This window comes from Bufo bufo, chromosome 2 (genome assembly GCF_905171765.1).
Source record: "Bufo bufo chromosome 2, aBufBuf1.1, whole genome shotgun sequence".
Lineage (NCBI taxonomy): Eukaryota > Metazoa > Chordata > Amphibia > Anura > Bufonidae > Bufo > Bufo bufo.
This window is the reverse complement of record NC_053390.1, coordinates 211,828,287-211,852,629: the sequence shown is the minus strand read 5'-3', so window position 1 is coordinate 211,852,629 and position 24,343 is coordinate 211,828,287. Positions and strand designations below refer to the sequence as shown.

The 24,343-nt window shown below is 48.5% G+C and overlaps 1 protein-coding gene across 5 annotated transcripts in view; it reads right to left on the bottom strand.

Moving 5' to 3' along the window:
- ATXN2 (ataxin 2) overlaps positions 1-24,343 on the bottom strand; it is a 160,052-nt gene that overhangs the window by 18,480 nt on the left and 117,229 nt on the right. For all 5 annotated transcript variants that reach the window (XM_040416098.1, XM_040416097.1, XM_040416099.1 and 2 more), the window contains 2 exons: positions 16,613-16,797; positions 16,048-16,180 (listed from right to left, as the gene is read on the bottom strand). In XM_040416098.1, coding sequence (XP_040272032.1) covers positions 16,048-16,180; positions 16,613-16,797 — 318 coding nt within the window. The remainder of the gene's footprint in view (positions 1-16,047; positions 16,181-16,612; positions 16,798-24,343) is intronic.

The window sequence follows — 24,343 nt, the reverse complement described above, 5'->3', positions numbered from 1 at the left end:
GCCCTGTTTTTCATTATATATATATATATATATATATATATATATATATATATATATATATATATATATATATATATATATTTTAGGCCTGCACAATATATTGCCAAAGCAATCACAATAAATCGCCATATCGCAATCGCCAATTGGCTGACCCAAAAATGCTGCAATTGTATTACCGGATTTTTCGCTTTATAAAGACAAACTTTTTTCCCCCCCAAAAGTGGGGGGAAATGGCAGTGCGTCTTATAAAGTTATGGTTGACTTTATAAGTGGCTGACACGGATGTATCGCCGGCCGCTATGCTGCACAGCGCGGCCGGTGATACATCAGTTACAGTGCGGGGAGGGAGGAGGGGCTTGAGGCAAGTCGTTATTTTAATGAACAAATGTTCTTCTATTTATTCTGTTTATCTGTTCTGTGCAGTGCTATTAAGAAAAGTTTTGTATTTTGTACTTTTGCAGTAATGCAAATATGTTATTTAATTTAGTAAAAGATGTTTTATTCTGAAAAACACTGTGCATTTCAGTTCTGGAGTTAAGCATAACTACATTTCAGCATTATCAGTCATTTCTGTGTGCTTTTGCCTTGAAAATCCAGCCAAATAGATCTCTAGCACAATTCCCTTAAAATATTGCATCGCATATCGTTATCGCAATTTTTAGGGCCCTAATCGCAATCGCACAAAATTCCCATATAATGCAGCCCTAATATATCTCTCTCTAATTTTTGTCTGGATATCTTATCAGATGCATAAATACACTACTACTAGCTTAAAGAAAACTACCGCAAAAAAACTTAGAAAGGTGCATGATATAATCTGTAGTGAATGTAATCTTCTTACCAGTGACTATTTGTAAGCTATCCCCTCCCTTCTAATTTTTAGCTGTGTCATGTGACCACCTCTCTGATCTCCAACTGACACAGGACAGGAAGTCAGTTACTTTGCTATTAATTCCTATGACACTGACATTGAGGCTTCCATAGGAATACATAGAGAAACTGACTTCCTGTCCACACATAAGATAAGACACTGGTGAGAAGCAGAAGGGAGGTTATAACTCACAAATACAGTCACTGGTAAGATTACCTTCACTAGGGATCGACCGATTATCGGTTTGGCCGATATTATCGGCCGATATTGAGGATTTTGAACGTTATCGGTATCGGCATCTATTTTGCCGATATACCGATAACATATGGGGAACACAGAACGCGCTGCTCTCAGCGCTCTCTGTGTTCCCTCCGCAGCACAGGGGAGAAGGAAGCAGTGTCTCCTCCCCCTGTGCTGCTGCTGCCGCTGCCGCCAATGAGGGGATAGAACATAAGAGGAGGGGCGGGGCTGTGGCCGCTGCGCCACCAATGAAGATAAGCCTTTCATTCATTCATATATACAGGAGGCGGGAGCTGGCTGCAGAATCACATAGCCGGCTCCCGACCTCTATGAGCAATAGCTGCGGTCCGCGGTAGTTAACTCCTCAGGTGCCGCGGATCGCAGCTACCGCTGATAGAGGTCAGGAGCCGGCTATGTGATTCTGCAGCCAGCTCCCGCCTCCTGTATATGAATGATCGATAGACTTATCTTCATTGGTGGCGCAGTGCGCCCCCCCAAGCCCCCCAGTATTAATCATTGGTGGCGCAGTGCGCCTCCCACCCCCATCCCGGCCAATAGTAAAAACATTGGTGGCGCAGTGCGCCCCCCCCCCCCCCCCCCCCAGTATTAATCATTGGTGGCAGTGGCCACAGGATCCCCTCTCCCCTGCTCCTCCGATCGGAGCCCCAGCTGTGTAAGCCTAGGGCTCCGATCGGTTGCCATGGCAGCCAGGACGCTATTGAAGCCCTGGCTGCCATGTTCAGCTCCATGCTGCTGTGTGCACAGAGCACAGAGCAGCAGGGACAGTGTGAGCTCCTATTCACCCTGATAGGGAATAGGACAAGGGTTCTAGTCCCTAAGGGGGTTAAAAGTTAGTAAAAAAAAACCACAAAAATATTAAGTATAAATGAAAAAGATTTATAAAAAAAAAATACACATTAACAATAAACAAAAAAAAAATACACATTAACAATAAACATATTAATTTTCAGCAGATTTGTGTAGGAATTTTTTTTTTTCTCAAAAATGAAAATTCGCAGAATATCGGTATAAATTATCGGCTATCGGCCTGAAAGTTCACAAATTATCGGTATCGGCCCTAAAAAATCAATATCGGTCGATCCCTAACCTTCACTACAGATTACATCATGTACCCTTCTAGCAGGTCAGAGAATAACTTTGAGGGAGTTCTTTAATACCTGAAATAGCAAGTAAACCAACGCAATTCACATGGTCAAAAACGTGAATGCTTACTAACATATGAATTTGCTTTAGTGTTTAAAAAGGCGCTCGAATACACTCAATTCCCTAATTTTCAGCTCTGTCCCACTTTTAGAATCAGGCCATGTGGTTTATTTTTTTCATTCTGGCAAAGGCTTCAATGAAAGAATAAAGACATATTTATCACTCCTGTACGCCAGTTTTCTGGCATCAAAAGTCAAAAGATTCTGATGTGTTTGTGTGGGACAGGACCAAGCTGGCCTGACAAATTTATTCTAATTGACTCCATAAAACTTCCATAAATTATACCTGAAATCTACACCAACTCCAGGCTTCCATAAATTCCAGTTCAGGTGCATGGACCAGCTGAGTTGTACAACTCAACTGTGGTGCAAAGACTGGCATACAAAATGCCAGTATAAAAAAAATAAAAAAATTTTTTTTAAATTGCTTTAGTTACCTGTGGGGAATGGATACTCCTCAAATAGGCTCTAAAACATTACAAAAATTCTTAAGGTTTGACAATTCTGTGAAATAAATTTTCTTCAGATTTTCCTGAATTATGTGTATAAAGCTTAAAGGGAACCTGTCACCTCCAAAAACCATCCCAAGCCGCCAGCAGTACCTGACAGTAGCCAGCAGCGTGTTTCCGACGATAATTTTCTTTCTGAAGGCCGATGCGGCTAAAGCTCAGAAAACGTTCTTTTATCTCCTGCCGGCGCGCTTCTCTAGTCATGCTTGAAGTCAAGTGGGCAGCGGCCTCCTTGCTCCAAGTGAAGATAACCACGCCCCCTTCCCTGCCCCTTCGCTGTGACTGACAGCACTTATGCAGTCACAGCGAAGGGGTGGGGGAAGGCGCGTGGTTATCTTGACTTGTACTGTCAGGTACTGCTAAGAAGAATATCAACTCCAGTTTATGCGGTGTAATAGAGCATAGGGATTTAGGGGTTAGATGTATTACCCCATTTAACAATAAATGGCGGTTTATTCAGAATATCTTGCGTAGGCACTGGCCGGTTCTACAAACAGATGGGGATCTTGCAGTATGCCTTACTGCATACCCCCAGATTACATGGAGGAGGTCACGCAATTTGCGGGACATCCTGACCAAGAGTCATTACGTTCCCCACCAAGCAGGAGACATATTTGGTAGTAAGGGCCCCAGATGGGGATCATTTTCTTGTGGAGCATGTGTTGCATGTAAATACATGGTCCGCTCCACTGCCTTCTGTGATTCCTCTGGGAAAAAGAACTTTAAGATCGTACATAACATCAATTGTAACACAGAGGCAGTGATATACCTCATTACATGCCCATGTAATCTTATTTACATTGGTATGACAACTAGGGCCCTCAAGGTTCAGGTGTTGGAACATATTAGTAAAATTCATGCAGCTTCAGAGGTATCTGAGAAAGATTGGGAAACATTACAAGCAGTTCCACGACGTTTCCGTAGATTTCATGGGTCTGATCCACGGGGTCTCACAGTGAGAGGTATTGATAGAGTCAACCTAGGATCTAGGGGTGGTAACATCAAATTGGCTTTACTTCGTAGAGAAACTAAATGGATAGTCACCCTAGACACTGTAACCCCGTACGGCCTGAATGAGTCTAATAGCTTCTCCTCCTTCCTATAAGAACAGCGCAAATTTTAATTAGCAGGGTATAGCACTCTTCTTTTTATAATTAGTATTCTTTATTATAACATTCTTTCTTTCTCTTTTTTCGAGATTAATCATTTCTTCACATCTGGGATATGGTGGTGATGGATCCAGTAAGCAACTAGGGGAAGACATAGTCGGGATGAAAGACACGACCTGAAACGAATATCAAACAACATACATATAGGAGAATGTATTATATCGAGAACTATATGTATTGAGTGTATATACTCCCCATATCACCATTGGGGTCACTCTTGCTAATTTGGTTGGGGATAGCTTCTGTACTGTCAGCTCATGATATTTAAAATTGCTGGGGACCGTTTTTGTATGGACCATTGGTCTACGATTTTTCTATGTATGGTGGGTCGGGAGTGTCTTGGTCGACCCCATGGGCGGCTTTTGCCGCCGGTGCGGCCGCCCCTGACACTCTCGTGCCACATTTTTGAGGTCCAGTATATTTTATGGGGGAGATGTGTATTTTTCGGTGCGGATATGTTCTCATGATTATTGCAGCCACCTTTGTTGTGGTGCACTGGTCATGTTATCACTAAGAGTAAAGATACACTCACTATTTTGTTGGGATTCATTTTCCTACATAATACTACTTTGAATATTGACATGCACAGTCTCACTGAGACTCACTTGATGTTTAATATGATCTGTATTAGATCATAAATTCATGATTTACACTAAGTATTTTAGATCCACATGAATTATGATATTTATTTCTTATGAATTATTATAGTACCTCTTTAATGTTTCATATGGTGCTTTTTTACATTCTTCACTTTTTTTTTATTATTTATTGTTTTTGGGTATTTATTATGGCCCATTATGTATCATATCACCTGCCACTATGTGGACCGGCGGTATGGTTCCGCCTATATACGAATGTATGCTGGACTTGTGCTCTGTTTGTGGGTATCGCGATGTACATGAATTATCGTGGGACCAATATGGATGTTCCTTATGCACATATAGCGTTTTCCCCTCCTCTTTTCCCCGCTTGGCACCCGTTATATGGATTATGCGATTTGCAGTTCATTCTGCAGTCTTCTCCCAATAGGATCCATCCGCTGGTGTTTGCGGGTCACCCGCGTTCCATTGGGTCGCGGATCACGCATGCGCTGCACGGCGTCATCTCTAAGTGCTCTGTGACGTCTGTATGTGCCGCGCATGCGCGGTATGCAGGCAGAGATGCGCCGAGAGATGGCTCCGTGGATAATGATGTCCCCGCACCCACTTCATTGGACCGCAGGTGCTCACAACCCAGGTAAATCCCTCCCACCCTAACTAGACTATATATACCCTGCCACTATATCATTTAGTACCTCCTGACGAAGCCGCTGAGGTGAAACGCACGTCGAGGTCTTGCGCTTAGGGTCCAGTATTCTCTTGTGTTCACCATGTTTTCAGGTACGTCCTGTGTTTAGTATAGCTTGACACCTTCATATGGTATTTCCACACATCCATATTGGGTCTTAGATATTTTCTAGACCATCGCTATACCTTGGGACTTAGTCACTGACCAGACTTGAGATATTTTGTATTACACTTGTCAGTCTTGGCTGCCTATGATCCCTGGACGCTATGGGATAACTCATGGACATCCAGTTATTCACTACTTTCTGCAATATCCTATATAGCCCATATGGAGTGATTATTATTATTGTTGTTATGCAGATTTGGTTGCCCTTGAATTATAGCCTTTTTTTACCTGACAGCCACATAGTGCTTATTGCCTTGTGGACATACATGTGAATGCAATTGTACTAACTGCCCTTCGCTTCTCTGTATACTGTGTACCATCCCGTCTTTTCCCCATATTTTATATTTGATAATAAATTGATACATTGATATATTATCTCCACTTGCTTGTTTGATACTATATTGGATGCCGTACAGGTGGAACGATTTACTGTCTAGTCTAGACAGAGAGGTTTTTGTAGGTTAATTAGCTTCCTCACTGTGCCTGCGCCGAATACTGAACGGCGCGAGATTTCACCAGAGCACAGGGCTGGCAGACAGATGTGAGCGCTGCCTGGCCCTGTCAATCAGGACTTGGTGGGAGAACGGAGCCTCTAGGAGCAGGAACAAGGCCCCCCTGCTCCTAGAGGCTAATTAGCATATTATACAAGTTAGATTTCTGGCGTACGGGGGGCATAGATAAAAGTAGGAATAGGCTAGTTAGGTTTAGCTCACATTAGCACATTGCTAATGTCAGCTAGCTTAATATGGTAAAATCTGGTAACAAACTCTTTAACAGTATTTGCAAAGCATTAAAAAAAAATTGCTTCACAGCAGCCCCATGGGCCATAGACACAATCAGGAAGGGACCCTATTGACTTAGGCTACTGTCACACTCTCGTTTTGGCTTTCCGTTTGCGAGATCCGTTCAGGGCTCTCACAAGCGGTCCAAAACGGATCAGTTTTGCCCTAATGCATTCTGAATGGAAAAGGATCTGCTCAGAATGTATCAATTTGCATCAGTTCAGTCTCCATTCCGCTTTGGGGACCAACACCAAAACGCTGCTTGTGTTTACACAATGTAAGTCAATGGGGACGGTTCCGTTTTCACTGACACAATCTGGCACAATAGAAAACGGATCCTTCCTCCATTGGACTTTCAAAGGTGTTCAAGACGGATCCGTCTTGGCTATGTTAAAAGATAATACAAACTGATCCGTTCTGAACGGATGCAGACTGTTGTATTATCTGAGCAGATCAGTCCATGACGGATCCGCACAAAACGCGAGTGTGAAAGTAGCCTTACATGGGACAGTCGACTCGGCTCGCTCTGTGACCTATTGTGCAAGGAAAGAATACATAAGCTCTGTCTGGCAATCACCTATTGTGAATGGTGGATCCTGTATTATCTGTACACAAAGGTGATATCTCCTTATCATTACAGGCAGGACTAGAATAAGATAACTACAGTAAAGTGATCTGTACAGACCAAGAAGTGGTGCGTATTATTAGACATCGTGGCCAGTGCGAAAACTGCAAGATTTATACTTTTAGTTTAAATATAAAAAGTGACATGGAAAATAAAAAATATCAAAAATTATTAAAAAATATATATATAAAAAAAAAAAAAAAATTTACACAGCAGTTAATTTTCTGATGACACATTCCCTTTAGCTTGCCATCATTTACAAAAATGTTCTCAATGCCAGTGAATACACACATGGGAGGAAAGATAACATACCCCCATGTGATAGAACTGTAGCATCAAAGTGTAAAATGTTTGTACAAGCCGCGCTCTGAAAAAAGTTTTTCAACTTTTTGCCTCTTTTCCGTGTGGCTGGGGCCTGGACAGGAAAGGTGCGCCTGACAAGTTTACCAGTGCTTCAAATTTCTAGTGCACTTAATGGCTGATACCCAACACCAGCTCCTAGCTGGTGTAGCTTTAAGACATTGGTGCACAAAAGACGAGTTGCAACAGAATTAGAGGAGCATGCCACAATTATAGGGCATCTTGCTCCACCATACTGAAGATGAAAGTGGGCATTAGAAGCGCCAGTCTTGATAAATCTCCCCCATTTTGTTTAGGATTCTACTACCACTGTGAGAAGATCAGAACAGGTTTTCAACTTCTAGACAATAATGTCTCCATTCACTGACTGCAAACAGAAATCGTAGAATGGGGAGAAATATCTACCTAAAGTATATATGAGAATGTTTACTGTATAACTTTCCATTAGACAATTAATATGTTTTATTTTCATAAAACTGAAATACTGATAAAGCGGTTGTCCGATTAATTAAAAGAAATACCCCCACCCAAAGCTAGCAATTGTCATAAAAGCATTTTTTTTGTTTGGCTGCAGCAATGGAGTGTTTGTATACTCCATACGACTGCTGCAGTCAATCACTGGACACAGCAGTCTCATGCCATGTATCAATGAGACCAGTGACTGAGTGCAATAGTGCTCGGTGTATACAGGAATGTCATCAACTGCAGCCAAGAAAACTATTTCATGGCCACACAGACGGTGAAAGTCAGATCAGCCACGAGCATAGACAACCCCTTTATGTCAATTCTTTTCTAATGTGTGGCAGGAAGGACAATTGGTAACTTAGGGCGAGTTCACATGACCGCTATATATTTCTCTTGTCCTGCTACGTTAGAGGAGCAGAACGAAGAAGGTGACGAACGTGTAAGATTCGGCACATCACTGAGATAAACAGAGCTGAACAGACTCCACTGACTACAATGGAATACGTTCAGTTTCCAATTTGTCCAGTCTTTTTGTAAGAATCTGCGACGGAGACCCTGAATAGAGAGCCTCCAAGGCCGATGTGAGCAAGCTCTTACCAGTATATATTAACTAAAACTTCAGTGTCGTTTTCTTGATCCAAAAAGCCGCTCCTTGTTTAAAAAAAATATATATGGTTTCTGCTTCTACTGCAGGCCAGTCTCATCCAAAAAAATGGCTCTATTTTCCCTGCTGTCCAGGATTTGTCAGCATCCATTATTTCCATGGAGTAGTAGGGATGCACCGGGTATCGAATTATCGATACCCAATCGATACTTTTGCCTTTTACCTATACTAGGCTAGCCTAGTATCAGAGAACATGGCACCCGCCACCTGTATTTGTATTGCTGGGTTAGTTATCTTTATTGTTGGCGCAGTGTAACCCCCCCCCCCCCCCCAAACACCAGTATTAAAAACGGTGGTGCAGTCCCCCCGTCCCTTTCCTCTCATTGGTCGTGGAGTGGCAGCTTCTGATCGGAGCCCCAGCAGTGTAATCCTGGGGCTCCGATCGGTTACCATGGCAGCCAGGACGCTACTGAAGCCCTGGCTGTCATGGTAAGCTCCCTGCTGCTGTGTGTACAAAGCTCAGGGCAGCAGGGAGAGTGTGAAGGGCAAGCTCTATTAGGGTGAACAGGACAAGGGATCAAAAGATCCCAGGTTTTAGCCCCTAAGGGGGGGAAAAGGAGAATTTTTGTGAAACTCACCTGTAAAATCTTTTTCTCTACCTTTCCATTGGGGGACACAGACCATGGGTATAGCTTAGAGGTATTAGTAGGAGGGACACTATGCAAATACAAAAGAGCTCCTCCTCCTGCGAGTTTCACAAAAAATCTCCTTTTCTCGTACTTTTATCCATTGGGGGACACAGACCATGGGACGTCCTAAAGCAGTCCATGGGATGGGAAAAAAACATCAGCACCGAAAGGAGGAACGTCAAACTGTCAAACAGGAACCACAGCCTGCAAAACCCTGCGGCCAAAGACCGCATCAGCCAAAGCCAGTGAATACAACTGAGAGAACTTCGTAAAGGCATGTAAGGACGACCAGGTGGCCGCCTTACACAGCTGAGACGCAGAGGTACGATTGCGCCTTGCCCAGGAAGCCCCCATCGCCCTAGTGGAGTGAACGGTAATCCGAGCCGGGGGAACCCTACCACGAGCGCGATAAGCTGCGGAAATAGCCGAGCGGATCCGTATCGCCACAGTGACCTTGGAGGCCGCCAGACCCCAAGAGGTCCCTCGGGAATCACAAGGAGGGAATCCGAACGGCGGACGGAAGCGGAAGCCGCGAAATACCCTTCAGGGCTCGTACGACATCCAGGGAAGGTAGAGCGTGTTCCATGTGGTTTGCCGGGGAAGGGCAAAAGGAGGGCAGAACAAGATCCCCGTTAAGGTGGAAGGGAGAGACCACCTTGGGCAAAAAGAAGGGAACCGGACGGAGCACAACCTCGTCCTGGAGAAAAAACAAAAAAGGCTCCTGGCCGGAAGAGCGGTCAGCTCCGACACCCGTCCGATGGAAGTTATGGCCACAAGGAAGACCACCTTCCAGGAGAGAAAAGTCAGGGAGACCTCTCTCAGAGGCTCGAAGGGGGCCATCTGCAGAACGCACAGGACCAAATTAGGATCCCAAGGAGGCAAGGGGGGAACATACAGGGGAATCGAAAGTGCCACCCCCTGAAGAAAGGTCTTCACAGGACCCATAAGAGCGAGGGACTTCTGAAAGAAGACGGCCTGAGCTGAAACCTGGCCTTTCAGGGAACTCAACGACAGTCCCATCTCAAGCCTGGACTGAAGAAACGACAGCACCATCGGGATGGAAAAACGAAGGGGAGGGAACCCCGAGTTCTCACAAAAAGTCAGGAAGGCCTTCCAGGTACGATAGTAAATCCTGGAGGAAGCCGGCTTCCTCGCACTGACCATGGTTCTAATCACTGAATCCGAGAACCCCCTCTTCATCAGGAAGGTGGGTGCAACAGCCACGACAGTAAACAAAGAGACCGTAAAATTCCGGTGGAAGAGCGGGCCCCGAGACAGTAGATCCGTTCTGTCGGGAAAAGGCCAAGGGGCGTCCGCCAACATCCGAGCCACATCTGAGAACCACGCTCGGCGAGGCCACTCTGGGGCGATGAGAACGGTCGGAATCCCTTCCGCCTCGATCTTGTATAAGTAGTAGAGAAAGCGGAGGGAAGACATAGAGGAGACTGAAGTCCTGCCATGGAGACACCAGAGCGTCCACCCCATATGCCTTCGGATCCCGGGAGCGAGCCAGGAACACCGGGAGCTTGTTGCTGAGCCTGGACACCATCAAGTCCACATCCGGACGGCCCCATCTGTGGCAGATTTCTTCGAATACATCTGGATTCAGAGACCACTTGCCTGGATCCACCTTGTTGCGGCTTAGAAAGTCTGCTGTCCAGTTGTCCACTCCTGGAATGTAAACTGCTGACAACACCGGAACATGCGACTCCACCCACGTCAGAATTCTCATCACCTCCTGCACCACCATCCGGCTGCGGCCACCCTGATGGTTGATGTAGACCACAGAAGTGGCACTGTCCGATTGGATCCTCAACGGAAGGCCCGCAAGGGGAGTCGTCCAATGGGAGAGGGAGTGGAAAATCGCCCTCAGCTCCAGAATGTTGATCGAAAGGCGAGATTCCGCCGCCGACCAAACCCCCTTAACTGTGCGAGACTGGAGAACGCTGCCCCAACCCAGGAGGCTGGCATCGGTGGTGATGATCGTCCAGGAGAATGGGAGAAAAGATCTCCCCGACCTCAGGTTCATCGGGGACAGCCACCAAGGGAGAGCTGCCCGAACCCGCTGAGACAAGCAGATGCTATCGTCCAGACCCCGAAAGACTTGTCCCCGAGGGAAAGGATCTCCTGTTGCTACAGGCGAGTGAGAAACTGAGCATATGGAACGGCCTCGAAAGAGGCTACCATAAGACCCAGGACCCGCATGCATTCCCGTATGGATAGGCACGGGGAGCGCAGCATATGCGACACTGCCCCCTGGATCTGGGAGGACTGGAAGGCTAGCAGGAATACTCTGGCGGCCGAGGTGTTCGAAATCATCCCCAGGAAGGAGAGCTTCTGGGACGGGAAGAGACAGGAGTTTGGGTATCAGCCAGCCGAACTGTTCCAGAGCCCGAACAGTGATCTGGACGCTGTCCTCGGCCTGCGGTAGAGAGGGTGCCTTATCAGGATATCGTCCAGATAGGGCAGCAAAGGAATGCCCCTGGTACGAAGAAGCGCCATGAGCGGTCCAGGATCTTGGTAAAGACCCGAGGGGTGGTCGCTATCGCTAACACTGATGGTGTTGACCCCCAATGGCGAAGCGTAGGAATCGTTGGTGGGATTCCGCGATCGGGACATGCAGATAGGCTTAGGAGCAGCAGGGCAGGCAGACTGGGCCCTCTAGCGCCAGGAAGGCTGGTTTGAAGGAGGGCCTTTTTTGCGGACGACCTGACACCCCGGGCGGAGGAAGCAGGCGACGTCCTACCAGACGAGAAACGGCGAAAGGCATGAAGAGATTAACTCGTCTAGCTGATCCCCATAAGGTCTGGAAACCCCAAAGGGGAGATTAGCGAGGGAATGTTTGGTGGAGGCGTCGGCGTCCCACACCTTTAAATCAGACCTCTCTGCGCTGAATGACAGAGATGGCTAACATGCGGGCAAAGAGGGAAGCAATGTCCCTAGAAGCTTCGCAAAGAAGCTTAGAAGCCTGAGACATCTGGAGAACCAAATCCAGTGTGTCAGTAGACGCATCTTGTTCTGGCAGTTCTTGGTGGTGGCGCTGTAACCACACCAAGAGAGCACTGGCCAACCCTGCTGAGTCAAAGGTAGGTCGCAGGGACGCACCTGCCAGTGAAAAATGGACCTGGAAAGAGTCTATGCGCCTGTCTACAGCGTCCTGCAAAGAAGAACTGTCTAAGACAGGGAGGGCCGTATAATTGGCTAGTCCGGCCACTGGGGGATCCACCTTTCGCCATAGCGAAGGAAGGATAAAGTGTATTCATGCGCTTGGTGGCCGAGAACCTTGTTAGGACGGCCCCAGGCCCTGGATATGACCGCGGAAAATCCCTCATGGACCGGGAACACGGTAGTCTCCAACTGCCTGGACGAAAAAAGGGGGGGGAACTCCTGACCAGTGGAAGGAGGAGAATCCCCTTGGAGAATAAAGGTGTCTCGGACAGTCGCCATTAAGTCAGCCACCATGGTGGAGAGTTTAGGCGAGGGGTCCCGCTCCATGACCTGGTCAGAGCCGGACAATTCCCCTTCAGACTTGCGCTCCCTAAGGGAGGGGGGGGAAGGGGAAGAGAGTCGTCCGAAAGCACCTCTAGGCGAGGGCGGGAGGGGAGAGACTGTGTCATCCGAGGAGGGGTGCTGCCGCTCACGCTCCCTGTTAGTAATCGGGCGTCCTCTGTGGAAAACCACAGAGAGGTGGTTGGCGTCACAGGATTTGAAAATGCCCTATAGTCCAAAAAGGACATGGCTCGTCCGAGCCGGATAATTCCCCTTCAGACTTGCTCTCCCTAGGGAGGGGGGAGAGTCGTTCGAAAGCGCCTCAGGCAAGGGGGGGACAGGGTCATCCGAGGTGGGATGCTGCCGCTCACGCTGCCTCTTCCTAGTCAGGCGCCCACTGTGGAAACCACTGAGAGGAGATGGAGTGGTTAGCGCCACAGGATTAAAGGCCATGGCTGCCTTGGCGACTAAGACCAAATCAGCGGCTGCGCTGGACATGGCAGATGCCCAAGCGGGGACCGCAGGCTCCCAGGGATGGGGGGGAAGGAGGTCTTGGGAAACCCAGCGGGAAAAGTTTCTCCTGGGATTTGAACTCACAACCTTTAACCTCAGGGGCAAGGCATTTACTCACACAGCTATGAGCTGTATTACCGCTGTCTCCGCAGAGAGGCAGGATTGCGTCATGCAGAGGGAGGGGACTGGGCTGAGCAAGAGACGGAGGAGATCCTGTCCAGGGGCAGGGCACAAGACACAGGCGATAGAAAAAAGGTTGAATGGCACACTTGACAGGACCCCGGTGGGGCCTGAGAAAAAGGCTATGGCAGACTAAGGGGGAACCCCATAACATGCGGATAAAGAGGGAAGTAGACCTCCCTCATCTTTTTGAAAAACTTTATCTCCACACCTGCTTTAGCAGCCAGGTCTGATAAAGCCCATCTGTATCTGCCCACACAGCTAAGAAAGCTGTCTTAATGGCTGACAAATTCTGAAATGTCCCACCACTCAGGCAGCAGAAGAGGACCTCCGGCGAGAGAGGAGCAGGGGAAGTCACGCGAGAGTTCGGAATTGCACGGCCGAACACAGCGAGGAGGAAGCGCCAGAGCGGAACCGAGGCTCCGCCCCCCGGCCGTGTCATAATGGCGCGAAAAGAGCACGCGCTGTATGAAAAATGGACCAGTCGCCACCAGGGCCCCTTCACATGTATCAGGGGCTATGTCCCTGGGTGTAGGAAGGAAAGAGCCGGCGCTGCCGCGGTGAGTACCACCGCCGAACTCTGTGGTGCGTCCCCTGCCCTGGAGGAAAAAGAGCGATGCCGGCAAGTGCCGCGCATAGCATGCCAGATGCCTTTGAGCCTGTGCCCCTTAATAAAGAGCCCCAACGTGCCCCCAGAAGGACTCCTATCTCTGCAGTTCACCCAGGCAGCCTCAGGAGTAATGAGAATGGAGGGGGGGGCAGGGATGCAGGCAATACTTATCTGCTCCTGCAGTCTTCTCCCTCGACTCCAGGACCAGCAGGGATGCACCTCTTCAGACTTCTTCTGACTCCTTGCCCAGGAGTGCAGTTCTCTGGTGGAGGGTGGCAGCAGGTGACCCAGTGGCTGGTGGGATACCGGAGCTGCAGGTCGAGCCCGGATCCACTTGTCTTCTTTGGGGGGCAATGGAGGCAGCCAGGCAGCGTCCCAAAGACGGCGGCGGGCACTCCACGGGGACCAGGAAGGCGCTATGCCGACCTGTGTCCCCATCTAGAAGGAAAATAACAAACCGGAGTAGAGAGAGTAATCGTGTCAACCTCCTTCACCGGACCCTAAGCACAGACTGAGTTCTTCCTGGTGGAGTCGGGGGGTATAGCCCGAGGAGGAGCTCTTTTGTATTTGCATAGTGTCCCTCCTACTAATACCTCTAAGCTATACCCATGGTCTGTGTCCCCAATGGATAAAAGTACGAGAAATAGTTATTACATAAAAAATAAAAAAAACACCAAAATATTACCGGTAAGTATAAATCACCCCCTTTCTCAATTTTACATATAAAATATATAAATAAACAAACAAACATACTACATATCGCCACGTCCAAAAAGTCCAAACTTTTAAAATATAAACAAAAATATCTCCTATGCGGTGGACGCAGTAACAGAAAAAAATAATAAAAACTGCTCGCTACGATAGGACTGTTATATTATGGGCCAGATGTTCCATAAAATGCAAAATGCTCACAGCTTTTTGGGGTTTTATTTTTTTCGCGTAGTAGCAAATGGTAGCGAGTGTCGCAATACTTTTTTATGGTATCGAAATCAAATCTAAATTTTGGTATCGTGACAACCCTATGGGGTGGACCTAATTCTTAGTTGCCTGCTATTATTACCTCTCCTCATAAAACAGCTGGACTCACAAGCATTTTAAGGTGTTACCTATGCAGTAGAAAAGGTTCTGCTAACAAAAACAATGGCTAATGTGAACGGTCCATGGCAATAATCTCAGTAAGAGTACTGCAGAGTTTATTAGAAGTCATGGTCTGTCTGTCACTATCCTAGCTCTATCACTCAGCATTGGAAGCAGAGTGTACAGATGGGGCTATGCATGGTGGCTTCCATGATTGCACTTTGCTTCTGAAGCGTGGCAGCATCCAAGTGTGCTCTTCTGTATGCAGTACACTCTTTCCCCCACTCTTGGTCTGTCAATGTACCAGGTCTGACTTCCTCACCTTTTTCAGTTTAAATGTCTCCATACACCGTGCAACCAATGCACTCTGCTACTAATGTTGAGTGATGAAGCCAGAGCTAGGGCAGTGCCAGCGGGAACACGCTGCTGGTGGAAAGAAGTGGATGGCAGTGCAGACATCACTCGCCAGCGCATGTGGAGCAGTGTCTTTTCCCTCTGTACTGTAGTTTGCTAGGAGAACTTCGTCTACGGCATAGGCGACACCATAAAATGGTTGTGGGGCCAGCTGTTTCTTCCGGAAGACATTGGCGAGGAGGGACAATGATGTAGGCAACCAAGATCCGGGTCTGCCCCATGAAAACAGCACATACTGAAGTAGGTTCTGGACTTCAATAAAATTAACGCATGCGCTGACTGCTCATGGATGTGTAGACTTAATGACCGTCAGTCTTCTGCCATTTTATGGAAGACAGCCGCCTGTTGTAGAAGGAGAAACCATTCCTGAACCGGGGAGTAGTTTTCTGGAACAAGAAAACTGTGCTGAATCTGTAATGACAACTTATTGGTAAGTTGTCTATTGCCCTGCCTGCCATACAGTAGAAAATGCTCAACACAAAGTGGCCAAGCCAGTAAAGTGAAGGCACTCTGAAAATCGTGCAAGACGATGAAGCAAGCAGACAGGGCTGTAAACACAGGCTGGTTATAAACCCACTGTCGAGTTTGCATTCTAAAAATCACCCTGAAGAATGCCACCTATATAATATTACATGACTTTGCAATATTTGGGCTGTGTAATATTTATGATATTTTAACTGCTGTAACCGTATTAAATATGAAATTATACAGCTGAATGATAAAAATGGATCTGTAGAGTGATATAGCAGATGCTGAAACTATGCTGGGGTCTTACCATACATAGCATGTGTTTGTTCTGGAGCACCATACTGTGTAGCAGATGAAGACACTAAACCGGCCTGTGCGTGTCCTGGTGGAGCCATCATTCTAGAGTTTCCTTGAATTACAGGGCTATATACATGGGGATGCTGAAAAACAAAGAAATCAGGAAAATTGTTATTTTAACACAAAATATAATTAAAAGAGGTCACCAATAAGCTGTGGTTGTGAGGTCATGTCCATTGGTCACATGGCCTTTCTGTGCTCTGTCCCATTTAAGCGAATGTGATTTACCTGCCAATCACAGTGCTGTGGTGGATATGCTGATCAGGGTTGCTGGGACTTGGACACCCACAAGATCAGATACTGATGACCTATACTAAGGATAACAACAACCCAATGGCTGCATTGAAAGATATGTACACCCCTTCTCCCCCCACCCCAACTATGTAGTTCTAAAATAGTAAAGCACAAGAGGTTTATATGCAACAAATGCTCCCCAAATCAATGACACACATGTAACATTATGAATCTGAATCACAAGAAAAGAAAAATGACAAAAACATTTTAAGAAATGTTACCTGTGACTGATAGTGCTGCACATGCTGCATAAGAGGCTGGCTAGGGAACTGCTGTGGGCTATAAGTAACATACTGCGCAGAGTAGGCAGGTGAAGTAGCTACTATGGGTGGTCCTGCTGCAGATACAGGGTGCATCATTGTGTTCTGGTGATGCTGGTCCTGACGCTGCTGAGGCATATTTTGTACTACATAAAAAAGAAAGAAAAACTGGTCAATACAACATTTTAGACTTTATAACTAGGGATGAGAGAATCAACTTTAGATGAAACAGTACAGTATTACAATGTATTGGCTCCTATGAGCCGAAGTATTTACTGAAAAATTTAGGAGCCAAATTACATTTTTAGGCTACTTTCACACCTGCGTTCGGTGCGGATCCGTCTTGAATCTGCACACCGTCTTGTATCTGCACAGACGGATCCGCACCGATAATGCAAACGCTTGTATCCGTTCAGAACGGATCAGTTTGCATTATTCTTTAAAAAAAAAGTCTAAGTCAAAACGCATCCGTCCTGACTTAATTTTTTTTATATATATATATTTATATTATATTATATTATAAATATATATATATATTATATTATAAATATATATATATATTATATTATAAATATATATATATATTATATTATAAATATATATATTATATTTATATATATATATATATATATATATATATATATATATATATATATATATATATACATATATACATATATATATATATATATATATATACACATACATATATATATATATATAAACCAAAAAAGAAACACAGCAGCACAAGACCAAGGATGGCGGGTGCAGGTCCTCTCAGCCGCAGGCTTAGACGGCTATAGACACGTATAGTTTCCAAACATGAGGCAGCACTCCAATGGATATAAAAGTGGATTCTTTATTCCCCTCTGTGCAACGTTTCAACCGTCTCAATGCGGTCTTTCTCAAGCATATCAAAAAGGTGTCATACAGGGGTATATATACCCATAATACATTGCAAACAATAAAAGTGACAATTATTCAATATTAGATAAAGTAACATACATAGTACATTTGTATAGTGCATAATAACACCCATCTGTTGTATAGCCAAGTGATCTACATAGCATAATATTCATCATGCTTCAATATAGTGTATACACACATTTAATCATTGTGAAAACATAAAAGTAAGTTAATTGATCAATATCACATTCATCATTAGAGTGTCATATCACCTGTGTACATTAAACTTAAAAACAAACTCACACCGGGGTGATTGGATCAGCGCGCCAGAAATCCGCGTCCACACCGCCAGACTGCGCATGCCCAGGAAGCCCACCACGTCACCGGAAGGACGCCATCAAACGAGGAGCCAAGCGTCATCACCATGGAGACGTGCAAGCACATGACCAGAGCGACGAACCCGTGACTCATCAGGAGGACGCGCCGGGTAGAACCACGCCCACAAGGCCGGACATGCGTCGCCAGGCAACAATGAAAACATCGCTAACCCGGCAACAACAGTCCCACAATGTGCGCCGAGGTCAACCCCAAATCACATGACAAGTATGGGCACCGGGGCACAGAAATCGGCAGGGGAAAGGGGAAATTTACAGACGAGGGGAGAGAAACATAAATGGCACAACACCATGGGAATATGTGGGTAGAGGGACCATTAAAAGGTCAAGGGACCAGGGACGATGTTTTCATTGTTGCCTGGCGACGCATGTCCGGCCTTGTGGGCGTGGTTCTACCCGGCGCGTCCTCCTGATGAGTCACGGGTTCGTCGCTCTGGTCATGTGCTTGCACGTCTCCATGGTGATGACGCTTGGCTCCTCGGTTGATGGCGTCCTTCCGGTGACGTGGTGGGCTCCCTGGGCATGCGCAGTCTGGCGGTGTGGACGCGGATTTCTGGCGCGCTGATCCAATCAAACCAATATTCTTCTATATGTGACAGAATGGGTTAAAATACACCATCCCCAATATGCTCTTTAAAAGGCCAATCACTTAAGATAGTTGCCACTGCAACCAGTGACCACATCAGCAGGTATCATGTGTTGACAGGATCAGCATGACAGTAGGCTGGGGACACAGTTTTTTTTTTTTTGTTTTTTTTTTTTTTGTTTTTTTTTTACACATTTAGAAAAAATATGATATAGCATATTATAGGAGATAATATGATTAATAGATTGCCTGCCTGTCCGTGAATGAAAAACGAGATTTTTGTATAACTTACCAGTAAAATCTCTTTCTCGCTCTTTCCTTGGGGGACACAGAAGACCTTGGGTATAGCTCATCTCCATAGGAGGCGTGACACTAAGTGAAAGCTGTTAAGCCCCTCCTCCACAGCTATACCCTCAGCCTGGAGAGAAAGGCAGCCAGTTGCGTGTCCAAGCAGTGAGAAAAGGCAAAGTCCAACAAGGAACCAACAAGCCAACTACCCAACGGGTAACACAAACTCGGAAACCGTGTAGAGAAAAACAACGAATGGGTGGGTGCTGTGTCCCCCAAGGAAAGAGCGAGAAAGAGATTTTACTGGTAAGTTATACAAAAATCTCGTTTTCTCGCCCAGTTTCCTTGGGGGACACAGAAGACCTTGGGACGTTCAAAAGCAGTCCAAAAGGGGAGGGACCACAGCTCCAAGGCGAAGCACCCGAAGGCATCAAGGAACCGCCGCCTGCAGACCCAGGCGGACCAAGGCAGCATACGCCGAAGCCAGAGTATGCACCCTGTAGAATTCTGTAAAGCGTGCAAGGAAGACCTGTGGCCGCCTTGCTCAAATGCATGGCCGAAGCCCAAAGCCTCCGGCCCAGGAGGCACCGACCGCTCTGGTGAAATGAACGGTGACAGTAAAGGCAGAATCCTGCCCTCGGTGCGGTAACCTCAGCAATAGCCAATCTGATAAGGCGGAGGAAAACCACCCTGGAGTCCGTCAACTCTAAGCGCGGACCTCCAGGAAACCCAATAGACCGAACGTCGACAAGAGTCGGAGATCTCCAAGTAAAAACTGCAAGGCCCAAACAACGTCCAAATTGGTGAAGTGTTGAAGCGAAAGGCAAACACCACCTTCAGAAGGAAGGAACGGGATGTAGAACAGCCCTGTCCTGGGAAAAGACAGAAGGCTCAGAACAAAAAGGGGGCCATTCAGGCACCCGTCAGAGACACGACTGATACAGAAACACAACCGTACAGGACAGGAGGGGAGAGAGAACTTCTGTAACGGCTCCAAGGACAAGATTGGAGCGCCGAGAACTCAGTATGTAGTTCCCAGGGCGGTACCGAAGGACAGTACAGAGGAACCAAAGAGCCATTTCGAGTAAGAAGGTCTTGACAGGCCCAGAGGGCCGGGGAACGCTGGAAGAGGAAGAACAGCGCTGACACTGATACCTCAAGTAAAGGAAAAGTCAGAGTGGGGAATGCACAGCTTCCCACAGAACCCCAGATAAAAAAAACATAAGTCTTACGACAGATCCTGGACGAAATACAGCCAGGAGCGGGCAGTAGCGAAACCGCTGGAGTCGCCTGGCAAGCGGGCGAAAAACCAAATGTGATCAGGCGCAGACCAGTAACACGGGCAGAAGTTGACAAACTGGTCTCGTCGGCCCCCGAGCAACGTTGTCCGGTATCCACCCGAGTGGGGGAACAGAAGGACAGACGGAAAGGAACCAAAAGGGTCCGCCCAGCATCCGCCAGATGCCAGGACAAGACAGGCTATAGTCCATGCTGATGTAGCCATGTTCTACAGTCCCGGTGTAGGAGATCAAAGGATAATCTGGACCGAAAGGTAGTCCCCCCAAGTTACCGAGAAGGTAAGTCTACAGCAGGACCATTGTCTTAGAATGGACCACACAATCTGCACTCAGCGGGAGGACAGAACGCGGTAGACTCGATAAATCGGCACAGCTAATACAGCCAGTGTGAACAAGGGAGACAGTACGAGGCCAAAAGGAACACCGGAACCATCCACATGAACAACCATGCTCTCCCCAGAGGGGAGGACAGTGAAGGAACAACCTCTGAAGTCTGGCGGGACAGAAGCCACATCAGAGTGATCTGTACCGAGCGGGGGCCAAACAGAGCCGGCGAGATAAGGTAGTCGAGACAGAGGCCGGCATAACACCCTCCAACCGAACGGAGGAGTGGGCAACAGGGAAGCCATAGGACAGCTCAAAAGCAGAACCCTGCTACACTGTGAGATGCCCGGTTCACCGCCTCGCAGAAGGAGAATACCCTGAAGAACCCAAGGCGGAGGTCCTCCGGACCTGGGTAATCGAGCACCCAAGAGAATTTGGGTGACCTTCCCGAGAAAAGCGGCCCGCACCTGGTAGCAGATCAGACTGTAGCGTAGAGGCGCCAAGAGGAAGGACTCATACCACACTACATCCGAAGAGGAGGAAATTGCAGCAGGCAAGGGATCCGCAGTCCTGCCAGAGCCAACGAAGAATTCGAGGGGCGATCCAGACAACCGCACTCTCGACCATGTGACCACTAGCGCAGGGAAGCAATACCGCGGAAGGACGAATGGGCACGCATCTAGGAACCACGAACATTCCCTGGGATGAAGGGCCAACTAAATGAATGAGTACCACCCAGCTCCGTGCAGCAGAGAGCAAGTAGAGCCCGTCCGGGTCAGGTGGACAGAATGAACTCCTTAGAGATGAGTGCAAGGTTTGTGGGAGGCATCGTATCCCAAGAAAACAAAAGTATGCCGCAGGAAGTAGATGAGGCATACGTACGAGCAGCCCGTAAGCAGTGAGAAGGCCAACCCACCTACAGGAGGAGAAGGCATACACGGCCCAAACAACGCACAAGAACGTCCGCTCACTGCAAAAGGTTAATTTAGCGAGAAATGGGGGCTCGCCACAGAGTGCCACAGCATGTACGGAATTGCAAAGTGCAACCTGAAAGGGAGTTATGCACAAGCCTAGTATAGCATGCGATGGAACGCAAGCAGTCCGCCCCGAAAAGGGGGGAAATTGTATCTGGCAAACTGCAGTCGGCAAGAATGCAAAGGCCGGTCCCAAAAGGGAGTGATGCCTAAGGCCGTACCTACTTCAGAGAAGCAGGACATACCCTATAATCCAGCAGGAACGCAGAAGGTCCACCTAGTGAAAGGGGAACATGCACAGGGGTATCCTAGCATTAAGTGAATGTGCAATAATACACCAACACTGAACTTAGCGAGAGTGCAACTACTCTGCCAATGAAGGGGGACATGTACAAGTCCAGCACAGCCATACAAGGACAGCCGTGAATCTCATGAGCGTGCCAAATTCTGCTCATGGGATGAGGGGTGGTCACGCACAAGGCCAGCACCGTATCCAATGGAAGCGCAAGCATTCCACCCATATGAGAGGGCCATTCTCATGGGCAGCAATGTATCCGGTGAGAGTGTAGCATGCCGCCCAGAAAAAAGGGGGGTAAAGCACATGGCCAGCATCTCATCCAGGGAGAGTGCGAGCACACCGCCATGCATGGGAGTCATACACATGGCCAGCAACGTACTGGCGAAAGACAAACACAGTCAGTAAGAATGTGTGCATGTCGCCTGAGGAAGGAAGGCATGCCCCTGGCTGGCAGCGAATCCAGCAAGAGTGCGTACACCGCCCACGGAAGAGGGGTCATGCATATGGCCGACAGCGGATCCAGCGAGAGTGCAAGCACCCTGCCATGTATGGGGTACATGCACATGGCCAGCAACGTACCTGTGAGGAAACAACCACAGACAGAGGGATGTATGTATGCTGCCTGAGGGAAGGAGGCATACCCAAGGCCGGCAGGAATCCAATGAGACTGTAGCATACCACCTATGAAATGGCCGGCAGCGAAACCAGTGAGAGTGCAGCATAGTAACATAGTACATAAGTGCATCATAGCACATCAGTGAGAGTGCAGCATTCCGCCTATGGAAGGGGGTCGTGCACATAGCCAGTACCGTATCCGGTGAGAGTGCAGTATTCCGCCTAAAAAGGGGGGTCATGCACATGATCGGCAACAGATCCAGTGAGAGTGCTGCGTTCCGCCCAGGAAGGGAGTCACACACACATGGCTGGCTCACGCACATGGCCGGCAGCGAATCCAGTGAGTGCTGCGTTCCGCCCATGGAAGGGGGTCACGCACATGGCCGGCAGCAAATCCAGAGAGAGTGCAGCGTTCCGCTTATGGAAGGGAGTCGTGCACATGGCCAGCACCGTATCCGGTGAAGGTGCAGTATTCCGCCTAAGAAGGGGGTCATGCACATGGCCAGCCGGCAGCCAGGGAGAGTGCAGTATCCCGCCTAGGAGGGGGGGGGGGATGCACATGGCAGGCACCATAACTGGAGAGAAGATGAATGCTGCCTACGGAAGGGCCGCATGCACTTGGCCAGCGCCGTATCCTGGAAAAAGCAAGAAAACCGCCTAAAAGGGGAAATGCCCTAGCAGCGACGCAGGCTGGGAGCGCAACACCATGCCGCCTGTGGAAAGAGGTCATGCAGACATGCAGTACTACTGATGAGGCTGCAGCGTCCTGCGCAGTCCAATAGAAATCAGTGATCTATTATTATTTATTTTTTTTTATTTTTATTTTTTTATTTTTTTTTTATATAATTTAAAACACAGCCTCTCTAAGGCTAAAGGGGAGCCACCATATATGGGCACCTGAGAAAAAAAGGGGGCCAACTATACAGACCCATTTGGGAGCCGGCCTGTACCCAAAGGGTTAACAGGGATCCGGCCTGGAGGGCGGCGTGCGATCCCCTGGGGGCGGAGGAACCTCCAGGCGGGGAGAATTCGCGCCTGGAGAGGTTCCCGCCCCCTCCACCAGAGACCGGAATATTGCGGCCTAGTAGGCCGCGAAGCCGGGGGCTAAATTTGCGGCGCCCGGCCCGTTATACCGCCGGGACCTGAGGCGGAATGCGCTTTAAACCGGCCGCGGGAGCCCACCCCGCGGGCCGGTCGGAATTGCGGCCCAGCAGGCCGCGAAGCCTAGGACCAAATTTGCGGAGCCCCGCCGACCGGCACCGATGGTCGGACGGGGCCTGCTGGGGCATAGTCAAGCCCAATGCTGGCCGCGGGAGCCCACCCCGCCGGCCGGAAGAGACAGGGACCCGAAAAGGCGGTTTGCCGGCCGCGGGAGCCCACCCCGCCGGCCGGAAGAGACAGGGACCCGGAATGGCGGTTTGCCTGCCGCGGGAGCCCACCCCGCCGGCCGGAAGAGACAGGGACCCGGAATGGCGGTTTGCCGGCCGCGGGAGCCCACCCCGCCGGCCGGCTCGGCCGCACCGGAATATTAGTGCTGTCCGGAGGCGAGGCCTTACTCCACTGCAGCGTCCTGCACTCTCCGGTAAGGCCCAATGTGATCAGGCGATATGGGGGGGGGACCCAAAAAACAGGGTGCCCGTGAGGAGAAGGCAGGCGACGGCTGACAGCCACTAGCTGCATGTACTATGAGGGGCAGGGAGCAGATTGCCGCTCTGCGGCACCCCAGGAGCCAGCCTAGGTCCAGCAGGGGACTAGAGGCCCAGTATGGGGGGTCAGGCACGCAGGAGACCATTGGGTGGGGGGTGGGGACGTAGGGCTGGAGAAGCCACTCTCTTACCACAGCCGTCTTCACCCTCGGTCCATTCCAGCAGGGTCGCCCCTTCAGCTACTGGCACCGTAGTGGCAGGACGCTGGAAGAGGGACTTGGCGTGCGGGCGACCCTTGCGCTGGCGGGATGTGGGGGAGCGAGGCTGCCCTGATCCACCTTGCCTTCTGTGGGGGAGGCAGC